Source organism: Lissotriton helveticus, chromosome 11, assembly GCF_964261635.1.
Source record: "Lissotriton helveticus chromosome 11, aLisHel1.1, whole genome shotgun sequence".
NCBI lineage: Eukaryota > Metazoa > Chordata > Amphibia > Caudata > Salamandridae > Lissotriton > Lissotriton helveticus.
Genome location: NC_136072.1, coordinates 174,594,240 through 174,620,070, shown reverse-complemented (window position 1 = coordinate 174,620,070; position 25,831 = coordinate 174,594,240). Strand labels below are relative to the sequence as shown.

Here is a 25,831-nt window from a genome sequence, read left to right as displayed (position 1 = left end):
AAAAATACTATAAAGGGAATAGCTGTTGTAGTGTCGTGTGTTAGAGACAGCAGGACCCTTCTGGTCCCTGACGGGCTCCATAAAATAGTGAAATAAGTGATTGGGTGTGGTTAAGAAAATTCATGACGTAGTATGGGAAGTTAACAGTTATATTATGAAGAATAAAGACGTGCAATACCAATCTCCGTGTGTGGTGTGATCATTTACATGTACACGCAGTGGGGCGGATTCTACAGTTGTGCGGTGTTATGGGTGAAGGCATATTACTCCAAAAAGAGACAAAGAAATGCTCTAAAATATTAAGCAAAGTTCTATAACATCTGGATAGTTAACTGTCAAGATAAAAGATGGTCTTTGAGTTTTATCTGGGCAAAATTACTGCAGAGAGCAATATACATTGTCCGTTAAGTTTAGACTGGGCACTTTACAGGCATTTACTTACAAGTCCAAATAGACTAATTTCACAAGTGTGAAGAGTCGATGCAATTGTACAACAGGTGCCAGAGACTCATTCATGCCCTTTAGCGTTTTATACACCAAATCCTGCAATGCACACGAAGAATGGCTAGTGCACTAATGTAATAATTTGGTAAACAACCCTTACAACGCAACTTTTACCACGCAGTGCCTTTACAACGCAACTTTTACAACGCAACCCATTACAACGCATTGCGCTGGGGGGCGCTCTAGGATAGGGAATGTGTTTAATGTGTTAATGTACTATCCAACACCTTCCCTACTATCCACGGGGACTGGAGTTGGAATAGTAAATTAAACAATTCACTATCCAGCGCCTAAACGCACTATGCGTTGTAATGGTATGCATTGTAAAAACCGCGTTGTAAAAGCATGCGATGTAAAAGCATGCGTTGTAATGTCATACATCCTAATAATCTCGGTACTACTAACTTTAAGGAAGCTAAGTCAATGTATAGGCTGGAGCCTGCATTTTTCTATGCCACATTTGCTTCTCATTCCTGGCCTGCTTCGGCCATTATTTACAAAGCTAAATAAAGGCAGGAAAAAGGACAGCTAATCAAACATAAATTTTGAAAAAGTGCTTAAGAAAATCAAAAATGGGTTTTGAAAAAGTGATTAAGAAAAGGTGAGAAATGTATTGATGTTCTTCTAATATATGCTCATTTTATCTACAATGCTTAGTGTGGGTTTGTTTTATTAAAATATTTTGTAACTTGTATTGGTATGGCTTTTAGCTGTCACCAATAAAGGCTTGACTCTAACATAGACTTCAGCAGAGACTTCCAAGTCAAGCCTAATGAAAGAAAAAAAAATGTTTGCCTTTTGTTACGAGCTTGAAACCTGGGATTTCAATATCATGGCCATGAAAACGTTTAGGAGACTGAAGGGAATTGTAGTAACTAATTTTACATTCTAGGTAGTTGGGTTCCAGATGTGATGGGCAATGTAGCAATAGCCGGTGTAGTGCCTTCCTGGCTTCTAAAATATGACCCTTTTGTCAATGCAAAAGAATGACCATTGCATTTTGGTCAACTTAACTTTTGTATAGTTATGTTAGCGGCACTGACATGCAGCTTGTTGGCATAGGCCATTCCAGTGAATAGTCATTCCTTCTACTAAAGCATTGTGGTGCTATGAACAAAAGAGTAGCAGTAACACCTTTTTGTGAGCAGAACTGGAAAAAAAGCAGTGAACTACTAATGTAAATAGTGCCTTTACAGTAAGTGTTGAAAATGATGCTGAGATGTGTTTTCTTTATAAACGTTGGTGGTGTCCAATCTTAGCAGAAGAGGTAAAACATAATAGAGACATTTGGTATAAGTTCAGCACACCCTAACTGCTTGAGGATAAGCATCAGACTGTGCCATCATGTTTGGCTTTATTTGCAAAACTAATCTGATCATAGCTATTCCACACCCATTTCTCATCCTGTGTTTAACTCAGTGGTAAAAGCAGTAAAGTGGTATTAATGCCTACACAAAACATCTAATAAATAAATACGCAATGGTGGAAGAAACATTTAATCTCAGCAAAAGTACAGAAGCTATAAATGGATGTCCTTATCATCACTTTATTACTATTGATCATGCTAATACTGACCGCAAGTTGCAGGGCACTGGAATTATATTTTGCTCCAGAGAAACTGTGTTGATGCAGGTTTCAAACCATGTTAAGATTTTATCTTTCCTGGTGTTGGGTTGGATGTTGCTCAGGTTCCTGGTGTTGGGCTGGATGTTGCTCAGGTTCCTGGTGTTGGGCTGGATGTTGCTCAGGTTCCTGGTGTTGGCTTGGGTGTTGCTCATGTTCCTGGTGTTGGCTTGGATGTTGCTTAGGCACTGGAAATAAAGGCTCAATGAGTGGCAAGTTGTGCTTTGGCTTTGTGGGGCATCCAGGAGAATCTGATGGGTGAAGGGGAAACTTGTATGGCACTGGCTCTCTAAATGGATCAAATGGAGTTGGGGCAACAGTGCCTTCTTGGCCAGCAGTAGGAGATTCAGGGTGAACCACTGGGGGTGAGACGTCAGTAATGACTGGATCTGGGAAGAAATCTGTTGCATTCTCCATCTGATAGTACTTCATTGTTGAGATTGGTTCTCTAGGAGGTGGGTGGGCTGGCTTTGGCCCAGTGTGTTCTTCTGATGAGCTCCCATGATGTTTTTGGTCATGGTGATTGTGAGGTTCTCCAGGGGAAGGTCCGTGGCCATGCTTCTGCTCATGATCTTCCTTATGATGGTGTTTCCCATCTTCTGAATGGGTTTCGTTGTGTCCATGGGGATGATGGTGGTGATGATGATGATGATGTCCATGTCCTTTTCCGTGGCCATGTCCATGGCCATGGTGGCCATGATGGCCTTTGCCATGGTGATCATGGTGTTTATGATGAGGATGGCCAGTGCTCTGTAATAAGAGAAGATAGAAAATATTGATATAATTTGTGAGATACAATGCATCCTTAGGAATGCCATTGCCATGCTGTTTTCTCATATCATTTTCAACATTTCTTCAGTCAAAATGTGAAAACACAATCTATAAATCCTGAACCTCAGCCAGCAGGACACTGTACAAGCTAATGAAAAGGGCACTATATGTTCTTTTCATTCCAGAGAAGCATTTTCATATGGAATGCTCATTATTGAATATATTCTGGATCATCTAACTCATATTTGCTCAAATCCATTTGGAAAACATTTTAACTAAGAAAGGCAAAGGTCCTAATTTATTTGAATCGAAGTTGGTCAAAATATAAAGGAAGAACATCAACTGATAGCAATCAATGATTTAACTGGAACTTTTTCAACTAATCATAGCATCACTCAAAATCATGTTTTCATCAGTGTCTTATCAGCAGCAAATCTTCCATATTCTTATGAAATCTGAGGTTAATGGTCCACTGCACATGTTTACCAAGCATGTCACTTGCTTCTTTGTTTTCTTTAATGATTAAATGACCATAGAGATAATACTGCAGTTCTGGCATTTTATTTGTGTTTTTTACATCAGCCTTCTAACAATCACTCTGGATGCATGTACGTTTCATCTGCGGTCTTCGCAGGACTGGTATAAGTCATTCCACAGGCACAGCAACCTTGATGAATGTGTGACTACAGGTGCGTGCCTGCTGCCTGAGACACATGTCTCCAGAATCAACCAAGAGCAGTTTTAATAGAAGGTGAGAGCCTTAGGCCTCATTACATTGCATGGTACAAATGAGTAGATAGGCGGGGATGTTGTTTTTAATGATGCCTGAAACATGTGGGCTTATGGGCAGTTGAGTTATTGATACTCTTAAAACCTCCCACAATAGATTTCAATCATGTCTAGGGTACTCAAACAATAAAGGAGAGTCATTTGGGTATAGCCTGAGACAATTTTACTCTTTCTAATTTCTCTGGATCCCTGCATTAAATCCAGTACAGATTTATGTAAGAACTTCCAGCTCCGATTGAGTACACCATGGTGGTATTATCCTACCATGGTGTGGATAGGCGCCGCTGATGAAGCATGTCACTATACAAGTGGGTGAGGCATCTACTCCAAATATCTTCAGATTCGTTACAGGTCCTAGCCAAACCTAGTTGTCCTTAGTTGTTTTATGTTGCATTTAATTTTCAACAGAACAACTTACACTAGATAAATATAAAATGAATCCAATGGATGACAAAATACCCTAAGAATGGTATCATCAATATTTTTAGTACGACTTTTAATATTTACTTGTGATTCATATTAATCTTAACACATATTTTCCAAGACCTATGCAGCTTTATTGCTTCAAATAATTAAGTTAAAAAACTCAACTTTCGGCTCAAGTTTCCTTCTTTAAGTTAACTTAAAAAATGATGCTAAGATCTCGTGCTAAATTCCTGAAACAAACTCTCATTGCAAACGAGATTCCTAATAAAGAACAATATATGAGGAGAAAAACTTAACATTTAATATAAGAAAGTGGGTCTATGGAAATGATACGATCTTCATAGAAGCAGCAAATAAAACCCTCAAAGACTTAAGCCCTGATTCTGAAATTTATGAAGCAAAAATTTTCGACAATTAAATATCATTTCAGAGTGAATGCTACATTAATTACATATAGTAAGCTACTTGCCCAAGAAAGGTACAACTGGAAAAGGTAATTCTACATCTTTTAATCTGCTGATCTTGCATCTGGTAATACTGGGTGCAAACGTCACAACACTTTCTACTTACGAGGGCATCTGATTTAAAGTTTGCAGCTCTCTGAAAACCTGATGACCAGTTTCAATCCTTCCTCCAACTTAAACTTGTGAAAATGATGGAAAAGCAAGATAAACTCTAGTTTACTGATGGAGACTTAGAGATCTAGGCCAAAGGTTTTGTCAGGGATTCGGACCGGCTTTATGGTCATCTGGTGTCACATTAAATAAATGTATGCACAACCCCTGTCTGTCTCATGGCAAAACATTTATGAGTAGGGCCTAGCGTACACTGGGCCCATAAACTCTGCTACAAAAAGGATCTAAGCTTTGGCTCCCAACATCCCCCACAAACAAGATATTGACTTTGACAGGAAATGCTGGTCAGGATCAATTCAGTGCCACAAGGAAATCTAAAGATCTCAAGAAGAGATTAAAAAGCCTCTGGTTTGACAATCGCCGGTACACCTTGGTCACTCCCAGAAGACCAGCACACGGCTGTGGCTTAGATCACAAGAGGAATTGCTCAAAACTCTGATGGCTGGGTGCACAGAGGTTGGTGTAGAAGGAATGGAGACAAGAGAAGGGGAATGGGCAAAAGAAAAGTCCCAGTTCTGTTTTAAAACTTTAGCTATCTTTACCTTCAGTGTCCCTGGGATAACATTAAAAGAAATTCACCATGAGTATTACTGACTACGCAACTCATTAAATTAAAATTCAAACACTCATTGGGATAATTCTGCACTCCACTGTAGCATGATGGTACCATGACTCATGATGGGCCTCACAATAAGACAGCATACGAGCTATTCGATAGAAACAGTGAGTAAAGTCAATGACATGCAAGCAGCATTCTCTGCTTGTGCACAGGTCCTCCACACACCCATGAGATATGCAATGCAGCTACTTATGTTATTTATCATGTTTGCAGTACAACCAAACACAATGGTGTCAGTGTTTACTTGTAATCTTAACTATGGGAAATGCTTAGTTGGACAGGAACACATAATTGGTTTAAGTGTTCTTGTTCCCTCAGCATCATCACAGTCATGTTTGGTAGTTTAGGAGTTTTGAAATGGCAATGACAATTGGTCATATAATAAGACTACACTCCTTCTGGTAATAGCTGGAGATGTGCCTATTATTATTTTCTGTGTGCAGTATCATTGCATTATATAGCAACAGTGATGTTAATACTGATGCCTTATCGTGCTTCATCTGCTGTTGTTACGAAATATGGTGCAACAGGCTGCGGGCATTGGTATAATAGGATATAACATATCCAACACCGGTAAGGGCCAAGTTCTTAATGGGGTACTGTCTTGCCAGCATTTCACATACTAATTGTCCTGCCTATTGCAGGTAAATGGAATCCTCATATACAGATGAATTCTCTAAGCATTTCCCATTTCTGCTACTCGGAGTAAATACAGGGTGGCACTGCACTAGAGACTAATGCATATGTGAATTCAGATGAAGGTCCATCAAACCAAAGTCACAAATTTGCACATTTTCCTTGGCCTCACTGGGGCTTAATTATGCTGTTATCACGAGCCTAGGTATGTACCGCCCATTTTAAATGCTGCAGTAAATATCTGAAATAGTTTTACCTTGTGATTCTGTATATATAAGATTTTTAAGGCCTGTTTGCCTATTTATTTATGCACCTGAGACTTTTTCTTTCCTCTATTTTCACCATTCATTCTAATAGACATTCTTATATACTATCTTGGTATAATCCCTTAACCATAACCTTTGCCATTTTTGCTCTTTCCCGTGCTGTCTTTTTTCAGTAATTCTGTCTAAATTCATAACATAGCATTTTCCTGTTAGGGAAACCGCTCGTTATGTTCCTCAAAATCCCACTTATAAACTGGACTTTGCGTTGAATGTTTGTAATGATTGAGGTTAGTCATAGGAATCCAGCACAACATCACACAATGTGTATTGTAGTCCAAGTTGGCATAAAAAGCTATTCGTATTGTCGATAAATGTTCTCAATGCACTTTCTCAGTACAGCCAATGCTTGTTTCACTCGGGAGGGTTGGCCTATAAGCTTTCTCAAGGCACCCAAATTATGTTGAAGCGTATAAAAATGTACAAACAATCTGATAAGATTATCATTTGGCTCACCATTAATAGTCAGTTCAGTCAAGATACTAAATTCTGCAACCCAAATTCATAACTTTGTTGCAATTTAAACTGAATTGTGTAGCAAAACTGAGGTAGGGCTTGAGGTGAACTACAAAAGTGAATACCCCCATATACCGAAGGGACATGCTATCCATGTCCCTTCAATATATTTTGTACATTTTTTAAGTGGCTTACTATCAGTCCCTGCGATTTCCTGCTGGTCACCCAATCTCCTGCGAATAGGTTTCATTCACTAAGAACCCTTATTATATCACCTCAAAGTTACCAATACAGCTCACCATTGTGGGGGGTACACTACCACATTCTATGCTTATGCATTTTAAATACAATTGCGCAAGGAGTTTGCCTGATATTGGCAGTCAACCCCACCCACTGTTTTAGGAGCTTCCATGTAGAAGACAATCCTAGGCCAGGTAAGATTCATGTAGGTTATTTTCCTCACTCTTTCCTGTTTTAAACACCACAACAAACAGGTGTTGTTTAGACTTACTGGCATAGCTTACATTTGGTCAGTTCTGCTCTGCTGCCATGGAAAAATGGGAATTGTTTTTATCAACTTCACCACTTTTCAATAGACCAGGATAAACGTTTTCACCATAATTACTGCTTAGATATTTCAAAGGTAGGAAACACCAAATCTTCTCAGATATTCCCGCAAAAAACTGCCAGTGATAAATATCAAAATTTCCCAATGCTAACAGAGTACCAGTATCCTAGGGTGTATTCCATCTGGCACCAATATCTTACCCACCTTAGGATGACTATAGCTGGCGTAGCGCCAGTTGAGTCTGAAAATTAATTCTATACAAACAATGGGTGAGTTGCTATGGTTTTTTTTTTTATTTATGCTTCTGTAGCCTTCTTTTGAACATTTACAGATCTGAGACAGGTATGTGCATTCATGTATATTGTACTGTACCTTGGGATCATAAATTTCACAGGTTACAGAGATTCTCAACTCCTCACGAGGCCCATCAGGTACTTCAGGCATGCTGCCCTTGCAAAAACCCACATGCTGAGCAGAAAAGAAAATATGATTATACATAATTGTCACTTCATTATACTATATTCCATCAACACATCCGTTTTATTGTGTATTTTCCTGTTTTGAAGATCACTGCATGGTCCAGCTGTAACCTTTGTCACTACTTATATTGCCAACCGATGCAAACAGACAGCGTGCACATGTTCAAGCACATGTTCAAGCAGGAGGCCATTCTTAGGAATTCTTGTCTAGTGGAAATGAACATGAATAAAATTATGTGATCCGGATCGAAGTGTATCAATGAAGAAGTATATATCACAATTTGAAAATTATTCCCCCATAATCAAACTAAGCAAATAAGACTGGGGAAGTTTACATCAGACACCCAAATCATTCCATGTGGAGTCCCACAAGCATCACTAACCTCATGGCACTTTAATGTATGCCTATGCCCTCTATCAGCTTTATAGCAAAATATCGTAAGACAAAAATATTATGCCCTCAATTAATTCTACAAATATAGGGGCCGATTATGATGGCGGACGGACCTGAGTCCGTCCGCCACCATAGAGTAGGAGGGACCGTCCGCAGGGGCTGCGGCGGTCCCTCCGTGCAGATTAGGATGTGACCGCCAGGGTGGCGGTCACATCCTCAATCTCTAACATTCCAGCGGGTGCAGCTTCAAGCTGCACCCACCGCAATGTTAAAAATGCATACATTGCATTTGTATGCAGAAAGCGGCAGGCACCGTGCGGTGCCTGCCGATTACTGCATACAAATGCAGGGGGGTACCATAGGTACCCCCCATGTGCACCCCCCACACCCCCTTCACCCAGGGGGCCCGCAACGGGCCCCTGCAGTGAAGCTCCGTATGCTTTTCCACGGCGGAAAACCCGCCGTGGAAAAGCACTTCTTTTTGGGCATCCTAATATGGCTGACGGTGTCTGAGAGACACCGTCACCATATTAGTGCTTTTCCGCCGCGGTTGTAAGCCAACCGCGGCGGAAAAGCTGCGGACGGAAACCAGGACCCACCAGCCATCCTAATGTGGCGGTGGGTCTTTGGTGGGGCCGCTGCGGTTTATCCGTATCCTCCGGGCCGGCGGTGGCTTCCGCTGGCCCGGAGGATGCGGAAAAACCGCTATCCTAATCTACCCCATAGTTTTTTTGAGTGTATATTCAATTAATTCCAATGGACAACATTTTATGGTGCTATGTTTTTGGTCAAAGATTATTCTGACAACTGTATTCTGGTTCCATATCTCTATCAGCTGATTTCATGGAGAAATGCAGTATACACCTTCAAAGCTATGCCACTGATATGGAAGTCATGATTCCCATAGACAAAATGCTGGTGAAAGGACAGACATCATCATACGCATTCCTTATCTGCAGGAAAGCTTGAGGAAAAGTAGCTTGTACCTTAAAGATTGAGAACCTGAAATTCTCCTCTTTGCAAACTCAACCCAAGACTGCTTTCATTTCCAATGGCTGTACCATGTATTCTTGCGCTCAAAGCAAAAATGTAGGTCTCATCCTTGACCATGAACTCTTGTTCATTACACACATGAATGCAGTGACCTAGAGTGCACAAGTCAATCTAAATATGCTTCTATTTCAGCACGAAGTGGTGCTCGTTCACACAGTGCTTTTATCATTCATTAACCCCTTCAGCGCTAATGACAAGGGTAACTCGTCATGGACTTTCCATTGATTTCAATGGAAAGTCAATGGAAGCTCATCAGGTGCCTTAGCAGCCAAGTGGTTAATTACTGCAATAGCATGCATACAGACATGCAGATTTAAAAGCTTCACTTATAAAAAAACTAGTTCATAACCAAGCAGCAAGACTAGCATAAGGATTGAAAAGTCAGATTACCCCAACCATTTGAGGCTCCCAATGGCTGCCCAACATACTTAGGGTAAATTTCAAGATGCTTTGTATTACTTGTGCAGCATATTGGTCTTTGAGATCCAAAATATCTAACTCAACTATTCTCTAAGTGCCTATCCTCTTGCAATCTCGCAATTATATTTGACAACACAATCCCTCCTGCATCCTTTAATAAGATTGTTGAGAAAAATGCTGAGAACCTGAGGTCCAAAACCACAAAACTAGCTGACTTGTGCACATAGCAACCAATCAGACTATCTCAAGTTTAAGACTATCCTATTTCAGTAGATCTAACCGATTCCATGTTCAAATCTCTTGGCCACATGGCTTCACAAGGATGAGTTTGCTTCACTAGATAGTTGGATGCTCCCTACCGGCAAAATGATATCCCTTCTTTCTTATTTTAGATCGCTAAACATAATCAATGACTAGATTACACTCTTCCACAACAGGAACTAGAATGCTTTAGTCGGGTTGATGATAAGGTGTCTTTCTTCCCATTACATACCCTGCTCATGTCTTGCCTCCCACTTCCCTATTTCCCCATGGCACTCTAAAGGGGTCCTCTAGCAATATGTAGTGAATTATAAATCTCTAATAAATACATTAATTGACCATTAGGAGAGCAATGTTCTCTGTTTTTTCCGTATTCTGCTTTGAAGGGTAATGTTAGATGAGGCGAGGCACCTATGCATTGGTATCTTTAATGTATTATTTCACAATTGCACTTTAATCATATTCCTTAACCGCTTCAGCGCGGCGCAGATTCCTGCACTGTGCTGAACGTTCCATTGAGCCAATGGAACGATGACGGAACGGTTCTGTCATGAGCACAGCTCAACCGTCGCTCATGACGGAACCGTTCTGTCATAAGCATGGAAGGGGTTAATTCTTCTCCCAAATGTATAAATGGCAGAAGGGCAATGGGATAAATAAATGTTCAGGTGTGCAAGTTGCAGCTGTTGGACTTCAATGATCTCACATTGTGTGGTGTCCTTAAGATAACGTTTTGTGCCGCTTTTGTGGATGGAGGAGGACCTTGTTTCAAGCATTAGGGCCAAATGAAGGAATGGACATCCTCCTGCTGTTGCCCTCAAAACATGTGGTTCTTCTCACTTGATTATATTTTTTTCAAAATGCTTTTGTAAAAAGAAAAAGAACAGTAGATGTGTTGGCTAGCTAAATGACTAAATGAAGCAGCAGGTAATCAGCATTGTCCTTGCCTCAAGATCAGTTTGACTCTCTGACCAGGATGTCTCCATGAGAAGCCAGGGGAGAAAAGTACGATTGGGTGCCGAGAGTGGTTGAGGAGGAGGAAATCTCTGAGGTGCACTTTAAGTTGGCAGGTGTCTGGTTGACTAAAAAGAGTTTAACTCTATTTTAGTATTAAATCTTTTTATTGAGCAGAAAAATAAGCGCAATGCACCTCTCAAAATCATCAGCGCCGGTCTCGGGAGGAGGCGGCCTAGGACAGAGTCACTGCTTATTCCCAACGTGCCGACACAGGGGCCTACACAGTTAACACAGCAAGCCGCCTACAACCCATCCAGGCCGGCCGCGTCAAAAGAGGTGCCATAGAGGTGCAAGCGGAGCCAATAATAATGCGAGAACTCACAGGAATCCCCAACTCAGGACAAAACAACCCCTGGGGTCCCTCCCCCCTCCCGCTCCCTCCCCTCTCCTTGTCCATTAGTCCAGTGTGGGGCAACAGGTCATCACTGATTCTCTACGAGCCAGTCGGCGCCGCTCGTGCTGGGCCTTTGCGCTTGTGTGTGCGTGTCTCGGGCTCCGGGAGTGGGGTATCTGCCAGTCGCAGCAGCCGCAGATATCGGGGGCAGCTCACTTCCCTGAACTCCCCAGTCAGCAGGGTGAGGAAGGGTCGCCACAGTGCTGCAAAGTCCGCCCCCCTCCCCGTCGAGGCTAGCGACAGCTTCTCCATTCCCAGAATCGCCCAAAGACGATGCAGCCAACCCAGTTGCTGCGGGGCCTGGACAGCTCTCCAGTGGGCTACTATATTCTGAACTGCCGCCCCCAGGGCCAGTGCGATCAGTTTCCCCCTCCAGGATTTCAGGGGGTACATGAGCGCGTTAGGGAGACCCAGTACAATGTAGGCTGGGAATCAAGGTAGTTGCGTGTCTAGGTGAGAGTCTATTAGATCCAGAATAGGAGTCCAGTATGGGCGGAGTCTGTCACAGTCCCACAACAAATGTTCCAGCGTCCCCAGCTCCCCGCAACCCCTTCAGCAGCGGTCGCTAACCCGGGGATCCCACCGATGCAACCTCTCGGGTGCATGATACCAGTATGTGGCGACTTTGGTCATTGTCTCAGTGAGACCCGTGTGGTGTGCTGAATGTCTGGCTCTATAATAAACCCCCTCCCATTCCTTCAACGTGAGTTGGCGCCCCAGGTCTCTCTCCCACCTAGCCCTTCCTGCGTTGTATGTGTGAATGTTGGTGAGGAGTAGCTGTTGGTAGAGATCTGAGATTAATTTTTTGTCTGATGTGCGGGTCAGCAGCCACCTCTCATAGGGTGTGAGGTGTCGTTGGGCTCCTGGCTGGATCGAGGGGTGAAGCGCCCAGTGTCGCACCTGCAGATATTGTAAGAGATCGGTCTCGGCAATGCCATAGTCCTCTTTCACCTTGTGGAACGGAAGGATACCCTTGAGGTCAAACATGTGTCCCACAGCCCTGAGGGGGTTTTAACTCTATTTTAAATAAAATTCCAGTGTTGACAGAGTAGCAGTAGGCAGGAATTAACAATTTTCTTCTCAATGGGTTCTGTAAGAAGGTTGTTTTACTTCAGCACAGAGGCCAAGTGAAAGACACTAGGTATGGAAATGCCTTTTTTTCGATGTTCACCCTACATTTTTGAACTGTTGCTGCTGGTTTTTCGGCTTTTAGAGTGCACTGAGGTATACTAACCAGACCGAAGTGCCAGCGTTTTAACCCTATACAAAAGATATGTTTAACTGGATACACCCAATTGGCAATTACTGACCTAGTATATGGTACCCAAGTTACCAAGGGCACGGAAGGCAGAGTGTCCACCTAGGGGTGCAGTACTCTTTGTGCCACCCGAAATGTGGCAAAGGACAACATAGACTGCTGCCTGCCACTGCAGACTGACAGGACAGTGTTTACACTACTAGGTCAACTTTGACATTGCACCTTATGGCAGAGCCACCCCTAACCTTAGTGACATTTTTATGTCTCCCTTAAAGAAGGCCTATAGAGCTAGGCAGGGAGCTATATTTTACTAAGTAAGACATATATTTTTCATATATCTTAGCAGCCACACTTGCAAATTGTCATTTTGCTGTGGAAAGGTTAGTAGCTCATTGACTAACGCAGGGTAACCGGCTCGCACCCCAGCCTGGCTAACGTTTGAATGGGACTACCTAACAGGGTCATGTATGGTATACAAATAATCATGGCATTAAACTGACCTGATGCCCGAGTCGAATCTAATGTCACCATTGCAGTTAAGGCACGGAGAACCTTACGGCGAGTAAGGGCTGTCCCTGGGCACTCTTGGTGCGCAAAAGCGCGTGCATAAATATATACCAGTACTTCAATTGTTATGAAGAAGATTATAATCTTTAATGATTAGATCATTGAGTAGTCAAAAGATATCACAGGTTATCATGATATCCTGTGATATCTTTTAACTACTCAATGATCTAATCATTAAAGATTAAAATCTTCTTTATAACAATTGAAGTACTGGTATATATTTATGCACGCGCTTTTGCGCACCAAGAGTGCCCAGGGATAGCCCTTACTCGCCGTAAGGTTCTCCGTGCCATAATTGTCCAGCACCTCTTGAACCAGGAGGTGATCGCCCTGAGCACCTACAAATAACTCTATCTTCTTTTAACCTTATTGAATACCTTTTTTTATACTTCGGCGTGCAGCGGTCTTCATTTCGGACCATTACAGTTAAGTAATTTTAAAAATTGCCACTCAGCACTCCAGCTCGTCCAGTGACCTCACAAAGGCCCTGGCACTCAGACAGATTTCTGCCCACCTGGGGAGATGAATGAACCCCTCCTAGGCCTAGGAAGAAAGACAGTTGTCGCAGAGTGAGGAGTTACCGCCTCTCACAGGAAGGTCACTCGGGTGTTAGCCTACAAGGAGAGCTTCACAGGGGAAGCCGCCTTTTAAGGGTCAACTGCAACAACTCTGAGCCGGGTGCCTTTTATTCCTGCAGACGATTAGGAGACAGGACGAGGGAGGAAAAACCTGTCCCCAAACCTGTTTTCATGTGGTCATGTAGCCCACTGGTACCCACACCTCTAGGGTGGGCTAACACACTCCTGATGACCATGGTCGTGCTATTTTGAAAGGGGCAAGAATGGGGCACTCTGGCATAGCCAGATGCAACACATTGCAGGAAACACAACACTGGGTAAGAAGAGGCCCATTAGCCCATTAGCTAGTGACTACATGGTCCCCTTGGAGCTCTTTCAAGGGATAAATATAGCACCCCTGGCACCCTGCCTCATAGATGCTGGAATCAAAGAAAGGACCAGAGAAGGACTGCCCTGCTGCCCTTGAAACTGCATGAGAAGAGAATGCACTGTCGAGAGGACTGCACCTGCTACACCTTGGGCTATTGAATGTTGGACTGGCACGAGGAAATGTTGATTTCCAGCTTTCATTCACAACAGTGACTACAATGATCTGTTGGCTGATCCCCTGGAACCAGCTCCTGGTACGCAAGAGCTGCAGAAGCCTAAATCGCCAAGATTGAAGCTACCGCAGATGTTTTGCCACTACCTGTCCCCGGGTGCCCAAGATGACAAATCCAAGATAGCCAAAAGTTGAACCCGTGTCTGCCGGATCCAGGGACGCTATCAAAGTCTGGATTCGTTGCACCCAAGGGACACTAGCCTCCACAAAGATATTCACTGTGACCACAGTGATGCTAGATCTGTACCTCAGCTGCAGCTGCCTTTTACCATCTCAAAGAGGATGTCGTAGGACCTCGAGTTCCCTGGAAAAAGTTGCCTCACCTCACCTGTGAACCAAGGACTGCAACTCACTCCTATCGACCTCACAGATCCAGGAGCATCCTTTGCACGTATCCTCAGCACCTGGACCACTCCAGTGTGGTCTATGGTAGTCATCCCATAAAGTTTACAACTTGCCTTACAAATGCTCTTGTGGCCAGGTCACTTTTCAAGGTTTTCCCTCTGGTACCCCAGACATTTGCTCAGCTGGATTTGGTCCCCCAACCCAGCCCAGAGTACTTGCACTAACTCTTTCAAGCTTTACAAAAATGTACAAAGTTTTTGTTGAATAATGCTTGTTTGTAGTTGCATTTAAAAGTGATTAACAAAATCTAAAATCTGTATCGCCATAAACCTCAAGTGGATTTTGCTGATCAAGGTCTCTTAATAAAATTTAAAAAATATACTATATTTTTATAAATTGGTGTTGGATTTCTTTTGAGCCACATCATATGGTACATCCAAATCCTCACGCATTGCAAATAGCTGTATAGTTTGTTTAGATTGGAAGAGTTCATAATTCACATTGTTTTGCTCTTACTATACAATATTAAGTACAAGTTAGAATTTTAAGAACATGATAAAAGCAGCTGAAATCACAGTTTGAAATCCTGAAGGAAATATTTAAGAATTGAACTGAAAATACTGACTCCTACATGTTATTCTCCAAACTCCTGTATCACCATTTATTTCTTTGTCCCCATGGGTCCCCGGTAGAAGAAGATCCAGAGCAGGGACAGGTTGACTTCATTTATATTAGTTCTATTTTGTCCATTCTGTCTCATCCATGTTTTCCCAATTAACTAACATGTATTGGAATTGTTTTTTTCACTTTCAATGTGGTTTTGGGATAGCTAGGGAATGATCCAGACTACTCTGCCAATACAGGTCCTGGTTTCAAACTTCTTGGGAAATGTATTTATATTTTAGTGGCTCCAGCTATGCGGTAATAGATTGTAGGCTCAATGTGGGAGAGCCTTCTTTTTTTGCACACTGGGGCTGGTGGAACTTGTTGAAGTTACTTCCCTTCGCTATTAGAGTACATAAGAGGTGCAGAAAAGATCCATTTTCAAACTCCTATGTCTGGTATTCAAATCTCTGCAAGGACATGGACTGGCATATTTAATCAAAAAGCTGGAATGGTACACCCCTGTGCGCCTCCTGAGATCTAGCAGTCAAAGGCTGCTTCGCACCTGCAGAATCAGAAAAACCAAGATGGGAGGGCGTGCATTTTCTCACCTAGCCCTGGCCCACTGGAATAGGCTACCAGAGGATCTGCAAACATGCCCTAACCTGGCACAATTTAAGAAACATCTCAAAACGTGGCATTGTCCAACCTGTTATCAGTCTCCCAGGCGCCGAGAGATCCCCTTGGGGATGATTCGCCGCTCCTTATAAATATTACATATATAAATATATATCAGAGATGCACAAGTCCAATCTTGACCTTAAATATGTGAAATTGGTTTGCTGGTCTCAGAAAACTTCCGCTGTTTTATGCCTGTGTGAGTATTGCTGAACCATCACATATCCTGCTAATTCAGTAAATTCTGAAAAAATATTAGATTCTGCCTCAATGAGAAGCTGATAAGAACAAAACTGGGTCTAGACTCTTAACCAGTAAGGCTAAGTCAAAATAACTGAACTAACAACACAACTGCCGGTACTGGACTTACTTAATTTCTAATATCCAACGATCTGTTATGAACAAAACATATCAGTCTGGTGTAACATTTGTTACTGGTTTATTTCATTAATTTTTTCAAAAAGTTATTTTTTTGCAAGAAAAATATCTTGTGCATATTACCAATATATACAATATATACAATTAGATACACAAAACATTTCTAACACCCTGAATAATATACCACTATAATTCACATCCACACTGAATCTTTCTCACCACAAACAGACACTTCACATTCAAATACACGAAAATTCTGAGGTGTGGGCCAGTGTCAAAATAGACATTTCATTAAATCAAATAATGCAATGTACATTTGTCATTTATAATGTTTGGGAACACAAGATTCAGGCCAAACAAATTGTATTGTGTTTTAGCTGAATAACTTTGATCTTTTGATTGACACTGTGCCTACAAGGTCGGTCGACGCGTTTCGAAACCCCAACTGCGGGGTTCTCCTCCGGGCCAAAAAACAATTTCTTAAATCTCCTGTGCAGGGTGTGGCTCTAAAATCAGGTGTGGAAATGTCCCCATTAGTCTTCAACTTGTTTGAAGATAACCTTGGGTACCCGGTCTTAGCTTGATGATTGCCTGGCCGGGGCTTAGCGGGATATGGAAAGAAGTTAATCGTCGCTTCGATTTTTTGAGTTCCCCATTTGTTTTCATGAAATTGTACCGGTGAGCGTTTCCATCCACCCGCAGCAACATCAGATTGCCGGTGTAGCCTGTGTGAGCCTGCTTCCTGGTTCTAATCATCAAGCTAAGACCGGGTACCCAAGGTTATCTTCAAACAAGTTGAAGACTAATGGGGACATTTCCACACCTGATTTTAGAGCCACACCCTGCACAGGAGATTTAAGAAATCGTTTTTTGGCCCTGAGGAGAACCCCGCAGTTGGGGGTTCGAAATGCGTCGACCGACCTTGTAGGCACAGTGTCAATCAAAAAATCAAAGTTATTCAGCTAAAACACAATACGATTTGTTTGGCCTGAATGTTGTGTTCCCAAACATTATAAATGACAAATGTACATTGCATTATTTGATTTAATGAAATGTTTATTTTGACACTGGCCCACACCTCAGAATTTTCGTGTATTTGAATGTGAAGTGTCTGTTTGTGGTGAGAAAGATTCAGTGTGGATGTGAATTATAGTGGCATATTATTCAGTGTGTTAGAAATGTTTTGTGTATCTAATTGTATATATTGTATATATTGGTAATATGCACAAGAAATTTTTCTTGCAAAAAAATAACTTTTTGAAAAAATTAATGAAATAAACCAGTAACAAATGTTACACCAGACTGATATGTTTTGTTCATAACAGATCGTTGGATATTAGAAATTAAGTAAGTCCAGTACTGGCAGTTGTGTTGTTAGTTCAATGAGAAGCTGAGGCATGCTGGGCTTAGTGGAGCTTTTCCACACTTCAGTTTCCAAAGTTAAGAACGTAGGACTAAAAGTAGGTGGTCACTTGACACTGAGAAGGGGAATATAAAGAAAATGTGCATAACAAAATGGAGGAAGCTTTATTGGTTCACTGTCCTAAATACTTAATTGTAATTTTCTGCATTGTAATGGCGATTTCTATCGTGCACTGCTATAAAAAATTACATCCTCGCCCTAACTTTTCATCTGTTCTCTCCCAGACATTACAATAAAAATAACAATAGAAAATACAGTTCTGCTAGACTAATGCTAGGAGTAACCAGCTCCTGAATGCCGGAAAGGCAGCAGCTTTAAAGTAGATCCTATCTCCTGCAAAAGGCCACAAAAACACATCTGGCTGCAGCAATGTGATCCCTTTTCATAAGAGCACAGACTTTGGGAGTAAAATCATGCTGTACTATGCACATGTTTGTGGATAATGGAGGCTCAAAAACTGTACACGAGAAACTGAAAAAGTCCATGCCTGTACCTGTAGCGTCTGGGGCTAATAGCCCAATGATTTAATGATTAAAAGGGGGCTCATTGTTTCGAGTAATTTTAAAGCAACACCTTCTAGCAACTGCTCTGGTCTGAGGAGATATGGTCCCATTATTATCCATTAGAAAACACAAATTCCTTTTTGAGTGGTGTCTGTGAGGGACTGGGTGATAAATGGCTGTCAATGCTCCACGAGTCCCACAAGACAGCCAACAGTAGCGTGAGTGCTATAAATCCAATCAGTCTACAGTGGTCTCCATCATTTAGACAATCAAATAATTTAGTCTTCCCATTGATAAATTGCATCGCAAAGGCTTGCATTAAGATTGGATCAAACTGCGACTATGCACTAGTAGTTTCAATGCATCAGCTTTGACTGTAACATGAATGAATGTAACCAATCAAAGTTCATAGAGAAGACACAAGTGTTGATGTAAGCCTGTGCATATAGAGTGATGATAGTCTATGTGACACAATCAACTAAAAGGCGTATTGATTGCTGATGAGCCTGCAAACACAAGCTCAAAAGCTCACTCGTTTGCTACATGAGCACGAGGTCTTGCTGGTCGGTTAATAATAATGCCAGTCGGTGATGGTTGAGCAATTATCCTTCTCCTTTCTTGTTTGCCACTACCGCGTTGAATTAGATAGATTATTATCATAGCTTAACATGGTACTTTTCATCTGAATACTTTTGTACAAATCAGAACCCAAGGGTTCATCAGGTCCAGCTGTACAAGGTTGTGTTAAGTAGTAGCCCCAACCAGTAGTAATGGAGCTCTACATGCAACACTTTTGACCGGTTGTAGGTGGCACAATATATTGATTGTGCAGGATGGCCAGCACCTGTGTCGTTTGGGCATACACTGGATCACCATCTTCACACTGTGGGGCGGTAGCCAAGGCCAGTGACAGCCGAAGCCAGTGAGATCTACTTGTAGCCAAAAGGACCTCCATCACGTCACGTCATGAGTGTGCAGTTTCTCATTTTAGAACCCCAGATCGTATAAGCAGGTTGGGTATAGTTACAGTGCAGGATTTGAGTGCAAGATTTGCAGGCACTTTGGATGAGTCTGAGGACAGGGTTTGAAATTAAGTCTGCTAATGTAGGCATAACAGACTGCTATGCAATGTGTATTGACTCTTAACCATATAAATGGCACATCACTTCCTTCTCATAGATAATGTTCTTGCATCACTGTGAGTATGATTTTATGTATGAATTTCTCCATTCACATTTCACACATTTCTACCTGACTGTAGGCAGTCCTGCCTCTCTAAAAACTACTAGGAAATGGCCTACATTGTTGACTAGTTATGGATATCATGCTATCATTCACACCTCACATTCTTAACAGCCGATTTGTGACAAGACAGCTATATTTTGCAGCTATGGTTTGCTACCTCATGTGAGTTTCTCGATAAAGATATGGAAGTAAAAGATTTGAAAAAGGCTCACTCTGTTTTATGGACACTTCTTAAAGGTTCACAATATATCCTAAAAAGGTAAAAGAAGAAGTAGTAATACAGTAAGATAAATTGTGCACTTACAGCATGCTCATCGTCCAGGAACTCACAGTGGGAAACATCTGCTTCTAACCTTGAGCAGTTGGTCTCCTTGACAATGAATTCTACAAAGTATGAAGCTTTAAAAACCCACTGAAATAAAGGGAAAAAATCCAATATTAAGCAAATAATAACCAACATGTTGCATGTATCCTCATTTGCAAAAGTATAAATACATCATCCATTCAAATGATGAAGACTTCTTTAGGCAAGGGCTCGCCATGATAAAAATTATAAATTCACCAATGCTACCAATGTGAATAAAAATTGGTTGGTTGGTGAAAAAACGATTGGCCCTACTGCTTCTATAGCGAAGGGATTATTTTAATTTCCATAGTAATACCTACTCAAATTGTCCATGATCAACGATTCTACACAGTCTTCTATCTACCAAAAATTGGAAACTCTGTACATAATTACTAACTTCATAGGCAACTGTTTAATTGTCCTTGGGGTCTGGTAAATTAAAAAAATAAAAGTCATTTGTCTATCATTCTTGACATTAACTCAAAATTACAGACATCTAATGAAGCCTACCTGCATGCCTGGTACTCCCTTACCCCTCCACTTCTTTCACACTATGAGGAATCTGATCTAAAAATATATTTTTGGTTTGACTGGTACTGTAAGTAACAGCCTCTCAATAATAATTGAATTGATTGAATCAGAACTCAGAACCTAAAAATTGGACTCAATCAATTGTTTAAAAGCAATCTAGATAAAACTATGTAAACCATGCAACACATTTAGTAAGTGCTAATGAAGATGCTAAACAATTTTAGAAAGAAGCCATCCATAATGGCAGTCTCAGCAAAGACAACAGAGAACCCCACCAACTTGGTCAGTGTGAATGGCATGGTCTGAAAACTAACTGATTGTTCTAATGTTAAATTTGGGGCCAATGCACATATGGCAGATAGACGGTCTGTTAACATGTTGGGAAAGAAAATTATAAAATCCCATGCCTACGGTTTTGGGAGAAATGTCACTATTCGGAAAGTCTACCCGGCTTGATTAAAAAGTAGGGATTCATAGGGATTTCTAATCTAACCACAGAAAGAAGGAGGCTCAGGAAAATATTAAACTGAAATAACTGGAGGTGAGCTTTGTTGAGAATAATTCACTGGCTGTAAAGTTGAAGGTGCCGTGTTATTAACCCTGCAATATATGGAATGTATTAGTCTGACTAATGTTTTCTGAAATTATCTGGACTTAAAGGCTACAAGTGCGCTTACCTAAACATTGAAGCCAAATCATAATTGGAGCAAGTGTTCCGATATGAAGTTAGGTAAAAACTGCAAAAAAATTATTCAGGATGCAAAATTGCCTTGCATGCTCCTACTCTGCCACTGAGAAAAGGTACTATTTGACAGAGCTGTTTTTGCTTGCTAGATTAAGAAGTATATGGTCTGAATTAAACCAACAATTCTTAACCAGTAGTCTGAGGCCACTTATGGGTTCAAGATGCCTATTCAGGTGGGCTGCGACTGCTTAGAAGATATTGAATGAAAAAAGAAAATGTAAAACTGAAAATGTAAAAAAGTTACTGCAATGTGAAGGAATTCAGAAGTGGAGGCTAAAAAAAGTTAATATCTTAGTTCTGATTTGTTTGAGCAGTGCATCAAACAGAACATAGCATGGACAAAGAGTGGCATCAGTTGAGTTTAGAGAAGCTCCACCCTTTGTATTAAAATGAAAAAATGATTTTTTCAAATATTTGTTTGTGATTCAAATAAAACATTTAATCATTTGTGTATGTGTTTGATGAATGCTTGTTTCCGTATTGTTTTTGTATTGTTTTGTGCAACAAATAATCTAAATTGTTTAGGGTAGAGTCCCCAGATTCCAATATTGACCCAGCTGTGTATCCCCAAATTCCAATAATGATTCAGGTGGGGTCCCCACATTAAAAAAAGTTCAAGAACCATTGAATTAAGCTAATATTATTACAATTTTGATAGAAATCCTATCCACTCAAACTTTAAAACTGCATCTGTGACTTAAAAAGGAAATGTTTACTATTCTATATGACTTTTAACACCCTAATTTCTCCACGAACTACCACTTTACATGAAAAATGTTACTTTTACTCAATTGAATTGTATTCAATATATCTACTGTGAAAAATCGAAGATATTGTTTGGTCTTACCAAGATTCAAATGTATGAGATGTGTGCCACAAACAGAAGCCCACAGTAAGCACTCACCCCACCAATTCATGCTTTGCTCTCTAAAATCTGCTTCGAAAGAAATCGGGTGGAGATTATTTAGATTGCTGATTTTATTGATGTCTGTTGGTTGTTCCACCCTAAATGTAAAACAGTTCTTTGAACTTGAACTGTGATACACATACAAATCCTTCATTTGAAGCTGTTTCACCGTTCGAAGGGGAAACAACCTTTACAACGCAACTTGTACAACGCATTACCATTACAACAAAACTTTTACAACGCAACACCCATTACATCGCATGCCATTACAACGCAACCATTACAACGCATGACACTACAATGCATACCGCTACCACGCATGTCATTACAACGCATACCATTAAAACGAATAAAATTACAACGCATAGTACCCTTACACTATCCAACACTTACCCTACTGTTGCACCCCCTGGAGTTAGAAAAGTAATTTGTACCCCTACACTATCCAACACTTACTCTACTGTTGCATCCCCCTGGAGTTAGAATAGTAATTTTTACCCCTACACTATCCAACACTTACCCTACTGTTGCACCCCCCTGGAGTTAGAATATAATTTTTACCCCTACACTATGCGTTGTAATTTAAAAAAAATTGTTGTAATGGCATGCGTTGTAATGGAATGCGTTGTAATGGATGTTGCGTTGTAAAAAATGTGTTGTAAAGGTATGCGTTGTAAAAGTATGCGTTGTAACATCATACATCCGTTGGGAGTGTTGGGGCATCATATTCAACCATTTTATAAATAGGTTGTGCTATTCCCAAGCATGAACAACCAATCTAATCAGTTCAATCCCACACTAGGCCGCACATTTCCACCCAAGCAGTTAGGCCACTACCCCCTCTTGACTAGACACCAAGCAATCTCTTATGAGCTTTGACCTCATCACTGAAATAAAATATGGGCCCCCTATGTATAGTCAACCATGGTCCCATTCTGGAAAATCCACATATAGGGGGAGACTCAATAGAAACAGAAAATATGATGGAAAATCATCTACTTTTAAAGCCTATCACAAGAGAGAACAAGAGAATGGTTTGAACTAAAGTTCAAAAACCAATAGTAATACACGGTGGCCTAAATTCCTGGAACATCCTTCTATGTGCCTATCGGGTCTCATAAGGTGATATGGTCTGATTACCTGCATAGCTGCCCTTTCTATGTCATCAAGTTTGAAGTAGTGGGTGTTGTTACTTTCTCTGTTGTATCTTGCAACCATTGATTCAGCTTTTGCCGTATAGCTATCTGTATCTCTGGTGAAAACTGGACAGTCTGGGCACATGCGGGAAATTATCGCCGGAGGAACTGTGAAAGAAAAAACAGTAATTAAAGCTCTTTATAGACTACAATTTTGCATATTATTTTATGCCCAGCTGCATATTTTTGCCACCTAAATTACACACCATTTTTTATATCTTTGTGTATAGTAAAACATGTACTGTGGTAATTTATTTTAGATTGCAGTTCATATGCTTAAGTTCACAATAACTCATGGAATTGTAAGGTACACATTTACTTTAACAGTTTTGCATACACAGCCTAATTTCGATGATCCATGTGATTAAATGCATTTAAATGGTATGCATGTTCTGTTACATAGAAGTAAATGATATATTGAACTGTAAAACAACACTGTACCTGAACTGAGGGTACAGCTGTAACTGTACAGTTTGACTGTTCTCCGGGGTAAATTTATATAAACGATTGCTTTGCACCGACCAAACACCTGTAGCAAAAGATATGGAATGGTTATACCCAGAAACAAGTACAATTTTAATGTGACTCTCTAGCTGCTATGGTCCCATATGTTTTGATGGTGGGCAGCATTATGTCATCAAGATAATCATTCATTAATGTGAGTCTTCCAGCCCATAGAAATAAAGTACATGAATCATGTATCTGACCAGATTTCTCCGGTAATTTAACAACAGAAATATTTTTTGGGTGGGACCCAAGTCTTGAACAGGACGGCTGCACTATCTTAGGTCTTTTGCAATTAAATGTTCCCATCGATCGTGCAAGGGGAACAGGCTGTAGCGCACACTTGTTCTGCAAACAATTTGCTACCTTTTGGCAAAGGTTCCATTAAAAACCATATTCATCTTTCAAAATGTTGCCAACCGGTAGGAAAGCTGGTTGGCACTTCTCAAGCCATTCAAAGTACTTAGAATGTGGGCACTCAATTTCATTTGTTGCTGCACTCCAAGAACCCTGACCTGGGCTGATTCTGAATCAAAATCCTTCCTTCCACAGTCTCGGCCTTCTCTCCTGCTTTCACTGTAGACCCATTACAGCAGGACCCATGCACGACCATCTCCAGCTGCCACCGTCATTAAATGATAGTAGGACCTGAAGGAAGGGGGGAACACATATGCAAGATCCGGCTGCTGCTGTGTTTCCCTGGCAATGGGGGAGAGAGCACGAATACTTGGGGGCAACCAGGAAGTAATATTTATCACAGTAGCTTCAATGGCAAAACTAGCTTCCCTTTGTTCAGTCTTCAGCATTTAAGGTTCCTGTTCCAATTGTCATTCCTTGAAGCCCCCATTGGAGAAATAGGCAAAACTGAAAATCTTCAATGAGACTGCCAAGTGGTCAGCAACCCTAAGAACTTCTAAAACTTTCATAAGTGATCCAGTAAATGTAGCTGAACTCTTTCAGTAAAGACACAGCTTTGTTCATGCTATAAAAATACCACTATTAATATGGTGTTAGCTGGCTGATGACATATTGTGTTAGTTGAAATGGTAACAGACATTGCTTTAAGAGAGTCCTGCATTTTCAGTGTTAGATTAAATTTAATGAGTTTATTGGTTAGTGGTGTTGGGCAACTGTATCAATCTTGATAGACCATACCATATTTTTCATAATTAATAGAAGTATTTGAACTAAGATGTGACAAGAAAACAGAAAATGGACCTGTAGGACCTAGAAGCTCATCGTGATGGAAAGAAAGTCAATTGTGGCATACGCATCATGACTGTTAAGAGAATATGGCATGGGTGTTTATTCACTCAGATCACTTCACACTGTTTAAGAACGGAAACAGCCATTACAACGAAAAGTTTACAACGCATGCCATTACAGCGCATGCCAACACAACGCAACTACCATTACATCGCAATGCCATTACATCGCATGGCATTACAGTGTATATGCTTTTACCACGCATGCCTTGACAACAAATTTCGTTGTAAAGGCATGAATGGTAAAGGCATATGTATTTTACATGTAAGTATAAGGTAAGTATAGGGTTTAGGGTGGGTTTGGGTTTTAGGGAGTAGGGGTATAGGTTTTGGGGTACCAGGGTTAATTTTAGGGTTCAGGGTGGATTTTGGTTTTGGGATGCCAAGTGTAATTTTCTGTTTTAGGGTTGGTTTGGGTTTTGGAGTGCCCAGGGTAATTTTAAGTGTTAGGGTGGGTATGGGTTTTGAGATAGCAAAGGTATGTTAAGGGTTCAGGTTGGGTTTGGGTTTTTGGGTGCTAAGAGTAATTTTAGGGTTCAGGGTGGGTATGGGTTTTGGGGTGCCAGAGGCAATTTTAGGGTTCAGGGTGGGTATGGGTGTTGGGGTGCCTGGGGTAATTTTAGGGTTCAGGGTGGGTATGGTTGTTGGGGTGCCTGGGGTAATTTTAGGGTTCAGGGTTTGTTTGAGTTTTTGGGAACTAAGGGCAATTTAATAGTTCAGAGTGGTTTTGGGGTGTCCAGGGTAATTTTAGGGTTCAGGGTAGGTTTGGGTTTTGGGGTGTAGGCGTATT

The 25,831-nt window shown here is 41.1% G+C and overlaps 1 protein-coding gene across 1 annotated transcript in view; it reads right to left on the bottom strand.

The window, feature by feature from the left end:
- Window positions 1-1,984: 1,984 nt before the first annotated feature.
- Window positions 1,985-25,831, bottom strand: part of LOC144791763 (uncharacterized) — a 33,985-nt gene continuing 10,138 nt past the window's right edge. The window contains exons 3-7 of the mRNA XM_078666530.1: window positions 23,714-23,801; window positions 23,217-23,380; window positions 19,852-19,959; window positions 7,723-7,818; window positions 1,985-2,877 (exon numbers count right to left, since the gene is read on the bottom strand). Of these exons, the coding sequence (XP_078522656.1) occupies window positions 2,158-2,877; window positions 7,723-7,818; window positions 19,852-19,959; window positions 23,217-23,380; window positions 23,714-23,801 (1,176 nt within the window). The 3' untranslated portion in view covers window positions 1,985-2,157. The remainder of the gene's footprint in view (window positions 2,878-7,722; window positions 7,819-19,851; window positions 19,960-23,216; window positions 23,381-23,713; window positions 23,802-25,831) is intronic.